This window comes from Nymphaea colorata, chromosome 2 (genome assembly GCF_008831285.2).
Source record: "Nymphaea colorata isolate Beijing-Zhang1983 chromosome 2, ASM883128v2, whole genome shotgun sequence".
Taxonomy (NCBI): Eukaryota; Viridiplantae; Streptophyta; class Magnoliopsida; order Nymphaeales; family Nymphaeaceae; genus Nymphaea; species Nymphaea colorata.
In genome coordinates this window covers 572,825-587,017 of record NC_045139.1, presented here as the reverse complement: position 1 = coordinate 587,017, position 14,193 = coordinate 572,825, and the positions used below count along the sequence as shown (strand labels likewise).

At 39.2% G+C, this 14,193-nt stretch overlaps 2 protein-coding genes across 4 annotated transcripts; both read right to left on the bottom strand.

The window, feature by feature from the left end:
- Nucleotides 1-6,028: 6,028 nt before the first annotated feature.
- Nucleotides 6,029-13,926, bottom strand: LOC116247009 (mitogen-activated protein kinase 3). 3 transcript variants are annotated; one of them, XM_031618954.2, is made up of 3 exons: nucleotides 13,844-13,926; nucleotides 8,039-8,465; nucleotides 6,029-7,044 (listed from the first exon to the last, which is right to left on the bottom strand). In XM_031618954.2, the coding sequence occupies exons 2-3, from the start codon at nucleotides 8,459-8,461 to the stop codon at nucleotides 6,364-6,366; spliced, it is 1,104 nt and encodes a 367-aa protein (XP_031474814.1). In that variant the 5' UTR covers nucleotides 8,462-8,465; nucleotides 13,844-13,926; the 3' UTR covers nucleotides 6,029-6,363. The 3 variants fall into 3 exon arrangements, with proteins under 3 accessions (XP_031474814.1, XP_031474813.1, XP_031474812.1); XM_031618953.2 differs by lacking the exon at nucleotides 13,844-13,926 and adding an exon at nucleotides 12,599-13,728 and having other exon boundaries at nucleotides 8,039-8,471; XM_031618952.2 differs by lacking the exon at nucleotides 13,844-13,926 and adding an exon at nucleotides 12,599-13,717.
- On the bottom strand, nucleotides 11,154-12,592 carry LOC116247010 (uncharacterized). Its single transcript, XM_031618955.2, has one exon. It carries the CDS (start codon nucleotides 12,470-12,472, stop codon nucleotides 11,381-11,383), a length of 1,092 nt encoding a protein of 363 aa, XP_031474815.2. The 5' UTR covers nucleotides 12,473-12,592; the 3' UTR covers nucleotides 11,154-11,380.
- Nucleotides 13,927-14,193: the final 267 nt, after the last annotated feature.

The window sequence follows — 14,193 nt, the reverse complement described above, 5'->3', positions numbered from 1 at the left end:
CCTCTACTTAGGTAGGTCGGCAGAGCCTTTCTAGGTGCATTGCTGTAATTCAAGCTTCATTACGCCTGAAGTATTTGCAACCACAGTTTGAACTTACGAACATTCTTCCTTCTTTCTTGGACAGATGCGCAGATGGAGAACAGGCTGCCGTGCTGATCATGTTAATCTCTCACCTTCTTATCGCCGCTTGCCTTCAATAGTGCAGAATCTATTAATCATTGATCTGCGCAAAGTCTAATGATGGGTATGAAAATAGGAAGATGATTGGAGTTAATTTCTTCATACCGCCCAAGGAACAGCCTCTATAATTGTTGGTATGTCTGTGTGCGTGCGTGCGCACACCTGTCTGTGTCGGCGTTGTATATCTGTGTGTGAGTGCGTGAAAGAGAGAGAGAGAGAGAGAGAGAGAGAGAGAGAGATTCTTTGTTCTCGTCTTTGAAGGCATAATCAGAAAGAGAAAGTGCTTTCCAATAACTTCAAATATATATTATATACAAATCTGGTCAATGAACCAATCTATTTTGGTTGTATCTTGATATTCCTTACAGCACGCCCTCCTTATTCAAAATCGATGGCTCTTCGATCAAATGGCTGTCTGAATCATAGACCCCCACAAAATTTCAATGGTCTGTTTATATAATAGTAAATGGGCAGTTTAGCCTGATTGTCTATTCAAGGAGGGTATGATTGCCTGCCAAATAGGCCATAAGTGCATATATATAAATATATATATAAATATATATATATATATATAAATATATATATATATATATAGAGAGAGAGAGAGAGAGAGAGAGAGAGAAGAGGAGAGGGGACAGAGGGCTCTGCGGAGGAAAAGGACATCTTTGAAAAGGCCTTCAGAGAAATTTTCGTACTTCTGTAACAAGTGTGTATCTTTGTAGCTTTCACTTGCTTTTAGTGAAGGAAAAGAGGCAGTAAGGGGAAGACAATGGCAGCAAGGGTCCCCTACTCCCATCGACCAGCTAAAGCCATTTTTTTCTTTCCCTTCCACTTTTCTTCTATTTTCCTCAAAGGCTAAGTAAAGTAACTAGCTATATCAGAAGAAGCGAGTCATAATACGTCTCTCTCTCTCTCTCCTTATCACTCACTCGCTCTCTCTTTCTCTCTCCCAATGTGGCTGATGTATATATACATGTCATTTTCTGTTTCTCAAGATTGTACAATCTTATAGATATGCCAACTGGTAACATGTACACATCCATTGAATACATTGTTTTCGTACCTTTATTTCATCTACATATGAAACATGTTCTTCCACTCAGCTAGTGCACCTTTGATTCCGTATCCTTTTTTTTCAGCTTTAGTGAAAGACATGCCCCCAACCTCCAAACGTTTCTTTCAGTATGAGGAATTTACTTGAAAGCAGCCAGATGTTATGTCATTACATAGCTTCCTGTTCTCCATCATTTTCCACCAACTTGTCAAGTAGGTTTAGGAGAGGAGAGAAATATATATTTACTAACAAGGATAACTTAACAGTAAGCAGCCAAAAGACATTGCCCGAATTATGATCTGACAGAAATGTTTACATCAACATGCACATGCCCTTTGTCAATTAAATTCAGTATACTGTTTGAAATATAGAGTAACTAAGGTTGTTTCACTAAAACTGTTGCATCTTTGACCTTACAGACAAGCTCTAATTGCTTATTGTAGCTTCCTTCCTCTGACAGTGTAGATTGTGAAAACCTGTTCCTATGAAGCCCAAGCCATTCCTGTTATAATTGGTGACACTTATTTGCAACAAAGGCCCATTAATGAGTCACATTAAATGAGAGCACATTCTTTTGGATTTCCTTTGTTAGTTAAGTTTCTGATCTGTAAGAGCTTCTAGAATTCACAACTCCCAACGTCTTAGCATGTTAAAAAGTAGTTCTCAAACCTAAAAGTGCCAACTTCCTGCGATTTTTGGAAAAGTGCCATTAAGCTGCCTTACCTACCAAACCAACTGCATCCGTGTTGCCAAAGAATGGAGATTTCTATCCATAGAAGATGACAAATACTTTAGGATATGAGTGTGTTGCTTCTTCTTTTCCTTTCAATACTGTTGGCTTTCATGCCTTTTATCAATGGTCAAGATTTGTTTGCTTCTACCATCTTTCTGGGAAGCTTCTTGCTTGATATGAACTTCATAAACCCAAGGTTGGATAAACTTTGCACAGAATATATAATGCCATTTATATTGGTACTGACCACCACCCTCATTGTCAAGTTCCAAAAAAGTCAAACACTGCTTATATTTGACTGCCTAGCTAAGCTTATCTAGACCCAAGGTTTCCTTTTCCACTGATGGGCCTCCTTAGATGAAAAAGCTAAAGAGTTAAAGTGGCAGATCTTGTCTTGTGACCTCTCTTTTGGTTTCTTATTAAGAAAGCACAATTTCACAACAAGGAACAAAGTTGCGCAATGAAAGCATAGTAGGCAGCCATGCTTTTGCTTTGTTGCTCTTCTTGGAGCATAAATATTTGTTGTGAGAGAAAATTAGAAAAGTATGGAGGGACCCTGGTGCTTCCGGTGGTGTTCAAATGCCTTTACCATATGCTCATGGTATTTGAGGAAAAGGCTATCCTTAGGTCACCCAGAATCAAAGCTACTTTGTCACATCCGCCAAAGCAAGGGTGGTAAAATGCAGTTAAAATGCAGTAGATTTGATTGGAGATATGAGCAGGTGCGCCTTGGATGCTGTTTATCGGCTTAGATGAATGGCTACCAACCACAACGGATGAAGCCTTTGATGTATCTCAGCCTCTGAGTTCTGTTACAGATGCTATCTGTCTTGAAAACCAATGAATGACCCTTGAGAACTTCTTATGAGGCCCTTTAAAGCATGAGGAAGTAACGCCAAGATGGTTTTCCATGCATTTTAGACTCGAGGATATACGTTTCCAGAGCTTCATATGCATATGGCATATCTGCGTAGAACATGCTCTGACTTGAAACTTGACTGCCTAATTTTAATGTGCTACTACGATAGCTAAGAAAACTCACGCAGTTTTTTGAATGTGTTAGACTGACAAGATAGGAGTCATGTTTTGACTGGTCGCCTCAAGTCCATTACTGGGAACTTAAGTTCTTCGAGTTAAAGGCTGTCAAAAGTTCAATAACCCAAGGAGTGTCCTAGCGTAATTCAGTAGGAGACTAACCAATCCCACTTCTCAACTAAAAAAAAAAAAAGAAAGAGAGAGAAACTTCGACTATTATATTTGTTTCCTAACCAGTTCCATATCCAGGGACCTATGCCACCAATAGCAAATCTACCTGCGACCGAATCCAGTGCCAGTCCTTGCAGTGGACTCAATTGACCGAGTCTAGGCACCATCCTGACGCGGTCAAGCGACTGTTTGTTCTGGGAATGGGAGAGGACTTGTTGCGATTGAAGAGACCAGGGATTGGTAGTTGCTAAAGAGGTGGAGAGAATGAGTTTGATTGAGACGACCAATAGACGCTTCGTGCTGTTTTTCATAAGTCATATTTCCAAAACTTGTTTGGTGCTAAAATTGAGTTCATATAGGAACAAAGACTGTATTAGTTCAAATGAGTTGCTCAAGAAAGAAATCATGAATGCAGTTCATTAGATGCAGTAACTTAAAGGTTGGGCAGCCAGAAAGTGAATTGTTGATAAAAAAACTACAAATTCAGGTTGTTGCAAGAATTCTTAAGCGTATCCTTCTAGAACAGTTTCTTCATGGCACACATAAACAAAAAAAATTAAACCTTTTGTATTTTCCAGTATTTATGTACTGTGCGAAAAAGTATATCTAGTAGAAAGGGAAAATCGCATGTCTACTAAATTCATCTTCTCTTCACTACGACTAGTATATCCTGCGCGCTTGCATTGTGCTACAGATCAGTAGCTAAAGGTTTCTATGGCTTGATTTGCAGCTTATTTACCAATGAGTGGCTTTCAGCACTCCTTCCTTCGACCCCAGCGGAATACTTCTCTCGCTCAACCAGACACACAAAAGCTTTGCAGTTTTGCTGATTCAACAAAAGCTCAAACACTGTCAGGAAGTCCTGAATGACCTCCTTTGTTGGAGTTAATAATGTATCCATTTTAATTTGAATCTGCCGATTCTTGGGTACTCATTTTTTCACAACACATGGTCAACCAATTTTTGGACCTTTCTAAACTCTTATCAGCATATTTTTCTTTGTTTTCTTCTCTTCTTTTCCAAAATTCAAATCTTGAAACTATGCTACGTTTCTTAAGGGATTGTCAAATTGAGCACTTTGTAAGTGTTACATGAATCTGCACTAAAGATTATGGCTGATTCATGAATACCTAGTTCTAGTGTTCCATGAATTTACTCTAATCTTTGGGTAGATACATGAAACATTCACATAGTGTTTCAACTGTCAAACTGCTTCATGCATCGGCCTCAAAAAATGGGGCAGATTCATGAAATATTTTTTAAAGTGTTCATCGAATCTAACTAATTTTTGGGCTAAATGTATAAGACAGTAACATAATGTTACTGTTTCCAAACTGCCCATAAAGAAAGGGGAAAAAAATCCATGGCTTTAATGCAGCAGAAGATTTACCACCAACCAAGAGATTGCAGGCTAGCCAGAGTGGAAGTGCAAGTACAAGTTGATCATAAGCAAGCAGAAATGAGCATGCCTGTTGCCAGTTGGAGTCCATGAGGCGGGTCTCTTTTTCATGTCTGTTCAAAGCTCGAATAATGGTGTGCACCATTTCTGTCATGATTAAGAAGCCCTATCTCCAAGTCCCCAACTGCCATGGACCCAGATCGGATTCACAATGATCTTGATCAACATGTTTGAGCTTCTCTCTTGCTTATATAAAAAAGCATGGTAGATTGTGTCGACTCAGTTACCTGCACAGGCGACCTTTATGGAACCTAAAGCTTTGCAAAGCTTGAGCTGAGACCAAGTGAGCTCGTATCGGTGATTGATCTGTCGGTGTTAGATATTTCTTCCCCGGCTCAGCGATGCTGGACATAGGGATCATGTCATCCATCAAAGGAAAATCGTGGATGTTCCGCCAAAATGGGTGACAAATCCTAATTGTGTCATTTTACGTCAAAAAAATTTGCTCCATTTATATAGTCCATGTGAGACACATATCCGGAACACACCAGTCATTGATCAGTCAATGCGTATAATTCAAATAAGCTGGGTAGGCAGATACCCGTTCATTGCAAAATAAGGGCAATCTGTATAAACCATACGAAAAACAGTAAAGAAACAGTAAGGAAAGATACATAAACTGTACATCAAATCAAAAACATTAATCAAGCTTTGGTGTCCAAGCTGGAGGTCTGTCCTTCGAGTCTCCAGACCTCCACCGTCAAGCGATCTGTAATATAGAATTCCTTCTGGCTTCCGCCGTGTCCTTTTCTTACAGGTGATCTTACATTATATCAAAGAGCAAAGTCTTACGGACGCTTCCCTGATGAGGTTAGAAATGCACATCTAAGAAAGGAAAAATGTACTAATATCTAAGAAAGGAAAATGTATTAAATTTGACATTTATTCTTGACACATTTAGGGTGCACTTGCAGCCTGCAGGACGCGCTATGTTTTTTCCCAAGACGTCTGCCGCTACCCACCATATGCCAAGTGTTCATGTTTTCTTTTAGAGTTCTTTGTAGCCTTGAATCACACCTATATAATCCGTTCATAGCTAATGTGGTAGATCTGAAACTACGAATTAATCCAATTGTCTTGTTAACTTGATCTGCTTTTAGGACATGTGTCTGCCTGTCTGTGCGTGAAGGGATATATATATATATATATATATATATACACCGCTTAGGTCACAAACAAAAGTCAGACCCCTTGAAGTAAATTCAGACATTTAATGCAATTTAACCCTATAAATATGATCTTATGAATGACTCATAAAAAAACGAGATGTGAGGGTGTGCAGCCGCCCACACACACACACACACACAGGAAAGAAGACTAAAGTTATGAGACTGCAGCCCAACAATTTCAGATAAAATTTTCACTCCAGAGTACGCCTTGGATAAAGTCTGACATGAATACTTCAAAGACGAAACAACAAAGATGCATTATAACCTTTCATCTTAACAAAATACCGTCGCATGATCACATATCAAATGTACAATACATACTCTTACAGACAATATATACAGATTTTAAGCCAAAAACACGCTTACCACGTAAAATCTTCAAAGAAGACGTGCATTATTAGTAGAAAAACTCTAACACAAGTTTGCGCCAGGAGTTACAGCAAATACCTTTCCTAAAATGCTTCTCAACTTCCTGGGATAATTTAGGACTGTATATTACAGCACCATATTAGCTTCTTTTCTCCACATCATATAAAGCTAAAAATGTCGGGCTTGAGACAGTCTATGAGTTGGCTAGGGTAACCTCTGGATGATAGTGAAGCATTTCCTTCCACATCAACTCTCTAATCATATCTTCACTCAGGTCCTCATCTAGGTCAAGAATAATTGGTACCTGTGCCGGTGGATCAAGCCTTGGATCATAGAGGGGTGCCATGTATGGATGCTGGAGCGCATCAGCGACACTAATTCTCTTTGATGGATCAAATACAAGCATTCTCTGTAGCAAGTCAATTGCCAATGGGTTTGCATGTGGATAGAGTCGTGTCAATGGAGTTCCAGGAGAGAAAGGCAAGGACTTTAGGTATTTCCGAGCCCTTGGGTTGTCAATGAAATCGAAATTGCAGTCATCCATGCTGCCCAAGACATTGATTATCAGCTTCAGTTGATCGAGACATTCCTTTCCAGGGAAAATTGGTTTCCGTCCCAGCAGCTCAGCAAAAATACATCCAACAGACCAGACGTCAATGGAGGGGCCATAGTTGTCACAGCAGAGGAGCTCAGGTGCCCGATACCAGCGTGTCACAACATACTCCGTCATGAACTCTCCCTTGCCACTGCTGGTGCGAGCAAGGCCGAAGTCACAGATTTTCAAGTCACAGTTTGCATTCACAAGGAGGTTGCCAGGCTTTAAGTCACGGTGGAGGATGTTAGCTGAGTGCAAGTATTTGAGGCCTCTAAGCAACTGCCAAAATATCAAAGTATCCATCAACAGTATATCATGATTACATACCAAAGCTTGGGGAAACAAGCATGTCCCCTGAGAATAGATGGTTAAATTGACAAAACACTAGAGGACCACCCAGTCAGAGTTAGATCAGTCATTATTGCCTTGTACATGATCTGGATTATACTTTTTCATGTAGACATTTCAAATTCAGATGTGATTAAAGAATATTAAGTACCCAAAATTTCAAGATCAAGAAATGACTAACAAGAGTTCCAGGAAAATAAAGTTAGAAGATGATAGAGCTTTGCAAGTAGATAAAAAACATTATTAGATCAATGACTTTAGCAGAAAGTTCATTCTTGAGGTCTGTCATTTGTTTCCGGATGGTGCCAATGAGAAGCAAAGAACTATGATGGTCCTAACAGAGAAAAGAGAAGAAAATTATAAAGGAAGGAAATTAAGTCTGACTACAGGGAAAATTTCTTCTACACCATGGAAAGCATTAGCTTCAGATCACAAAAAAGATTTTCTTATCTGTTGTTTCTTTTTTGGTGGAAAATAAATGGATAATCCTGCACCCACTATGCCTGAAATAGAATCATCTGCTTTGTTCATCCTTCCAGAATGCATATATGTGTGCATGTGCGAGATATGTTACTCTATCAATGGCAACATACGAAAAGCCTGAAGCCATGAATGGCACATTTCAACATTAGAAGCACCAGAGCGAAGGAAATGAAAAACAGAGGGAAAAAGATGCAAAATGCAGAACAAAACATTATTATTTGCATTGCAATTGAATTTAGGAGTAACAATTTTATATGTCATGCATGAAGTGATTAGTTTCCTTCAAGAAAGACCTAACCAAGTTTGTGTTAGCAATGGAACAACTGAAGAGATTCAGAAAAACTCTTGAAGCACTTCTTGCATACTGCAGCTGCGCAGCATCTAAAAAAAAATTGAATTCCTTTAATGTCATTGTAATGTGCTAGTATGAGAAAGGACATACCTGAAACAGGAAATACTGGCAATGATCGTTCGAAAGAGCCTGAGAAGACTTGATAATTTGATGCAAATCAGTGTCCATGAGTTCATAAACCAGATAGACATCCCTAAAGTTACTCCTATTTGTAGGCAGCATAATATCCTTCAAAGCAATCACATTTTCATGTCTAAGATGACGAAGAAGCATTAATTCTCTCAGAGTTCTGAGTGCATCCACACGATTGTCAAAGGCATTATGTATCTTCTTGATAGCAACCTTTTCATTAGTTTCTCTATTAATTGAGGAACAAACTATACCGTATGCTCCTCTACCAATTGGCTTTATTGGGATGTACTTTGTGTCTACCTCAAACAATGTTTGCCACATTGAGTAATAATGTTTGCCTTTGTTTCCAACTCCATTTGGAGGATCCACAAGAGTTGCCATCAGACTGCAACTTCCAGTAAAAACAATAAGAAAAAAGTTAAAAATACAAAAATTTACAAGACACTAAGACAAAGAAAGAATCTTAAAAAAAAATACACTCAATAATATTTCAAAATAGATGTTATGTGTGTGTCTGCATGTGCTCATAGGCAAACCAATCACTTGCATATAATACAACTATATGAAATTTCTAACTCAGCATGTCTCAGAAAGCCCTTTTCCAGAATGAAGAATATGCCAGTTAATCATAATAAACTTGAAAAACTCCAAAAAGAAAAACTTACAACAATGGTACTGGAATACATTTTCTGCAAGTTCCTTGTAAAAACAAAATAAAAAAGGTACAGACTACAGACTCGCTTTAGCAGTACCCTTGCCAAGATCTTACCTGACTGATATTTGTGACGATGCATGTCTTACACGTAACATGAGTTTTGCCACTACAACGTATTTCGGAAAACCCACAATGACATCTCAATTACGCAAGCATATTCTCAAACTGTAGAGTATTTCCAGTAATTTAATATCGTAAGATTGACTAATTGAAGCAGGATGATGAAGGGATGCTTCCAAAGTAGTGGTTAATGAAGTTCCATAATAATAAGAATAATGGAGGGGAGACAATATTTTAGCTGCCTTTCAACCTAGGACACCAATAATGAAAATTTTTAAAACTGCATGGTTAGGATGCACAAGAAGCCAAGTTTAACACAGGCATTCTTGAATTCTATGGATCACTCGACTGATGCAGTCAAGAACATTTAAGAAGTTAAGTCAACCAAGTTAAGAAAATTGAACTTTTCACATTGTTCATGTATGACGTGCAACAGGAGAAGAACTGAATTGCCAAACAGACAATCCAGCTTAAGAACTTAAATGATTAAATCCAATCAGACATGTAAAGACAGGTAAGCTAGGTGCTTTTTGAAGCCTATAGAGGTACCTCAGCCTTTGGAAACAAATTGTAGGAGTTGTTTGAGAATGCAAAATAAAAGTCAAAAACTTTGATCTGTGAACTCAGAACTGCATCTCGTAAGGAAATTGATATCCCATAGAAGGTGAATGGAAAGATAACTAGAAGCTTATACTGGCTAACAATATCACTAAAACTTGTGCAACTCCTCCATGGAATATGTTTTTCACTTTTGCAAACAAAACAGTTCACTAGTTTTGTCCGACTGCTGGAACTGAGGCTTATAATTTAGTTGGTTTATAGAAATCAGAGGCACTGATATTTGACTTAAAGATACTTCCAATTCATAGAAGCCCAAAAAATTGAAAGAAAGACACACCCGAACTACCACTGAAATTACCTTCTTGTCTGACATATATGGCTCTCTTATACACTGGCCAAATGGGGAATAGCCTCTTCTTTTCAAAGTCAACAGGCCAGATCTAGAAATCAGGACATTTCTCCTGGTCCACAGACTTCCCCAGTTGTGATTGTTATGATGTGGCATTTTTCCATGTTGATATTCACTAAGGGGAAAGAGACATAGCTCCACCAAATAAAACAGAATAACAATAAAAATGAGATAGCCTCTCATGCATTTGGAACTCAAGAGGCTAACATCCATAAAGACGGTGAATGGAATTTCCAAATAGATAAATGAGGTTAAGAACTTTAATGAATGAATTTAATTAGACACAGACAGGTAAATTTAAGGTCTTTGAAGCACATAGAGCTACCTCAGCCCTTCGAAACAAATTGTGGTAAGTTGTTTGACAATCATAGTACAAGAATTAAAAAGACAATCTGTGAACTGCAACCCATAAGGGATATGGAAGAATTGACGGGTGAGCTTGATACTCTGGACGTTGAGTTTGCATTTTCTCCTAGCTGATGGCATTTCCTCTTCCAGACTGTCACTTCACTTTAGAAGTTGAATGGGAGATCAGACTGAAATTCCTAAATAGATAATTGAGTTTAAGAACTTCACCGATACGCAGGTTATCTAAGCCCTAGGCAGGCCATAGAAGTACCTCAGTCCTTGGGAACAAATAGCAGGAGTTGTTTGAAAATGTACGATCGAAGAAACGATGACTATTCCATAAGGGATATGGAAGAGTTTGATGGGTGACATCGATCCTCTGGTGTTGAGTTAGTGCCGTCTCCTAGTTGATGATGCTTCATCTTCCAGACTGTCGCTTCCCCTTACAAGTTGAATGGGAAGACCAGGATTAAATTTAAGAATGTCAACTGATAGCTGAAAAACCTGTCTAAAAGTTGTCCAACTACATGGAATTTGCTTTTGGCTTTCACAATACTAACCTGTTTCATCAACTGCTGAAACTGATTGGTCTTTTAATTTATTTGTTTGAGAGAATTCAAGACAATACTGTTTAATTCAAAAGATACTTTCAATCCATGGCAAGCCACAAACCGAAAGGAGTACAAATCCCAACCAAACACTAAAAAGTAAAAGTAACCCTCTTGTCTGATGTATAAACCTCTCTCTCACAATGCCAAACAGGGGATTTTTTGTGTGTGTATCCTCCTCAATTTGAAACGTAAAGGGGCACGATCAAGAATTCTGCTGTTTCATTGCCTTTCTAGGCTGTTATTGTCAATATTGTGGCTTCTTCCTTGTTAACCTTGTACGTCCACTAAAGAGAACACAATGAATGATAATCATAAACAAACATATAGGGAAAAAAAATACCTACTTTATAAACGACCAAAGCAAGATGATTTTAGTCAGTGCCAGAAAGTTTGTTTTGCATTTCAAATTGAAAAAGGAAATCAATTTCAACATATTTCTGGATTGTATAAAAATATGAAACATCACTTAGAAATTATGTTATCAGAATCAGAGTCCAATTTCCACCATGGACTGGAATTTTGATTTCCTGTAGGCCCTCATCAGTGTGGATATGTGCATTCTCACACTCCGAATCTGTTTCAAGTTCCAATCACCATCACTTAGAAATTATGTTATCAGAATCAGAGTCCAATTTCCACCATGGACTGGAATTTTGATTTCCCTCTAGGCCCTCATCTGTATGGATACATGCATTCTCACACTCTGTATCTGTTTCAAGTTCAAAATCAACAGAATCACTGATCTCAACCTTCGGTACATAAGTCCACTCCAGTTTCTTCAATATTTCACGATCATTCCATCGGCTTACAGTTGATACAGCTTCCTTCTTAGCCTTTCCGGATGCAATGTCATGCCATGAGAAACTGGTGTCAGCACATCTTTTGAGTGCTCCATCATTTTTATCCCCTACTACAACTGTTTTCAGACTTTTATACCTCGCCTCCTTCAATACATCAACAAAATCTGAGTCATCTGACACAAGAACCAAGCACTTAAGTCCACGCTCCATTGTCTCCAGTATATGATCTCTAAGTGCAATGTCAGCGGCTTGTGGCTTATCAGGTACCGTCCTAACCCAGAAACCCGCGCGTTTGATTTCACCAGCCAGTCCGTATCCAACCTTCGGAGTCAAGATATCTCTAGCTGCAGCCTTGTACTTCTCTATTTTCATTGCCATCTTGCCGGCCAACTCTATCCTCCGTTTCCCCTTAGCTGAGTTGAGTCGATTCATCCGCTTTATCTGCTCTCTCTCGTGCAATTCCTTGAAATGATTAACTAGCTTGACGTTTGTGTGGAATTTCCTCCCACATACTCGACAAATATATGGAACATCAGGTTTTGCCAATCCTCTACTTTCTGCACGATCCAACGCCTTCCTCTCTCTCCTTTGTAATCTCACATCTGGTGGAACGTAAGTGAAAGCATGTCTATTTGCATACGCCACCATGTATCGCACCACACCAAATCCTGAAGCAGCTATCTTAAGCCTAACAGCAGCATCATAAGGAGGAACCGAGGTTGGTGGTTTATTATCCAAATCCCAAAAGATCCCTACACTACTATCGACAGTTCTTTTTGGCTCCGGCAAAATAGAATTGACATTACCAGTATGAACTAACATCCTGAGAGGCAGTACCAGAGATAAGCGGGAGTATAATCGCAAGGATCTTCGTGAAATGGCATCCATTTGAACAACGCATTCACAAATTAAAGTTAAGCAGAAAGTAATACTAATTCCTCTGCTATGTAACAGACGATAATCCCAAGGTATAATTTATAAAGCGAGGAAGGTACAGAGTTCAGAATCAAGTACCTTTATGTCGAACGGGATCTTTCTTCTCCGAAAGACAACAAATGGCTGAAAGACAATCACTAAGGGCTCCTCATTTCAATAAGTAAAACCCGAAAAACGTATCCTGATCGTGGCTTCTCCGGAAACTTGAAATTGTTCTCCAAAAATGGCTACCGTCACCGTTTAGAAAGGCAAAAAATACAGTGATTCTCTGAAAGGACTCTCTTTGCCTTCGAAAAATTCCTTCCCTTCCCTCACTTCTTTCCTTTGATTGTTTTCCCAAATCTTTCTGTCCCAAAAAACTATGTACGTGCTTCAAATTCTGACTTAGACTCCGAACTAAGAATCACATCAAACGTGCTCAAAGGGTTTTAAAGAACAATATCAATCTCATTTCAGAAGAAAGTAAAATCCCATGCACAAATGATCCACGATCCACCTAGCTCTTAACTGAAAAACACCAACTCACTGCTACCATTCTACCAAAACTCTCGCATCCTCCCTGCCGTTCTCCTCCGCGATCGAATGTCGCCAACCATACTAAACCACAACGCGCTTCCTCCTTTCCTCGGCAATCATCGACTCATTCACCCCCTCCCGACCATTCAGAACTCCTCCCTTGCGACCACTAGCTTCAGCAATTGCCGACTCCTCTCAGACTCTCGCCGACGCCAACCCCCAGCAAGTTTCGATGGCTGTATGATCGAGAATCTTCCTCAAAAAACGGGCTCCTCTGCCACGAAGCCGGCCTCCGATACTTCAGCGCCGCGCTTCCCCTCTCCCTGGTATTACTTAACCAGCAGAAACCCTAACCATAATATAATTCCCCGGCAATATCCTGCATCGCTAACAACTCTTACTGATCTAGCGGCATTCCTCCCCAAAAACCTTGCCACAGAAGAGAGAGAAAACAACGCCAACGGCAAAGGCAACGAGTAAGTCGGAAAGGCGTATAGAAAGAGAAAAGGGACAAAAGCGGGCAGAATTTTTCCTGGGGAGGAAAGAATCCTCACAGGAAAGTAAAGACACAGAAAACCTTCATCTCTCTCTCTCTCACCTCCGTTGCTTCGATCTATCCTACATACATTTATCTATTTTGTCATAAATAAAAGAAGAGCAAGTAACATTGTTCAATAATTATAAGAAAATGCAAATGTTTAAATGTAAAATTATCTTCAGTGCAGCTACGAAAATCCAAGAAAAAGCATTGTGTGTGTTTTTTTTTAATCTGCATAAGACGTGTTGGTGATGAAGTAATGAATGAACCTGCCGTGAGATCGTGACGCGTGCTGGACTCACTCATAATTATCTCATTGTGGCTCTGCCTTGTAAGAAAGTTGTCGAAAGATGCAACTTTTGTGCGATTAGATATTTGATGGTCACAAACAATCTGATGTATATAATTGACACATTATTCACTTGTTTTTTTCCATAGGTTGGCATTTTTTCTGGCGTGTTGTTAGATCAAACACTTGAAACAAGTGTACCCAAATGTTCGGTAGAAATTATATCTCGTGAATTATACATCTACCCACAAAGGTAAAAATGCCGGATTTTGTGACTCTAAAAAATGAGGATTTGAGATCCTACGTATGTCGCCAAAACCTCGTATCTCA

Excerpts from the sequence above, each read along its gene's own strand:
- LOC116247009 (XM_031618954.2), bottom strand. The coding sequence starts at position 8,461 with ATGGCAACTCTTGTGGATCCTCCAAATGGAGTTGGAAACAAAGGCAAA. Across the intron at positions 7,045-8,038 it reads GCCAGTATTTCCTGTTTCAG|TTGCTTAGAGGCCTCAAATA; the intron begins GTATGTCCTTTC and ends ATATTTTGGCAG.
- LOC116247010 (XM_031618955.2), bottom strand. The coding sequence starts at position 12,472 with ATGGATGCCATTTCACGAAGATCCTTGCGATTATACTCCCGCTTATCT.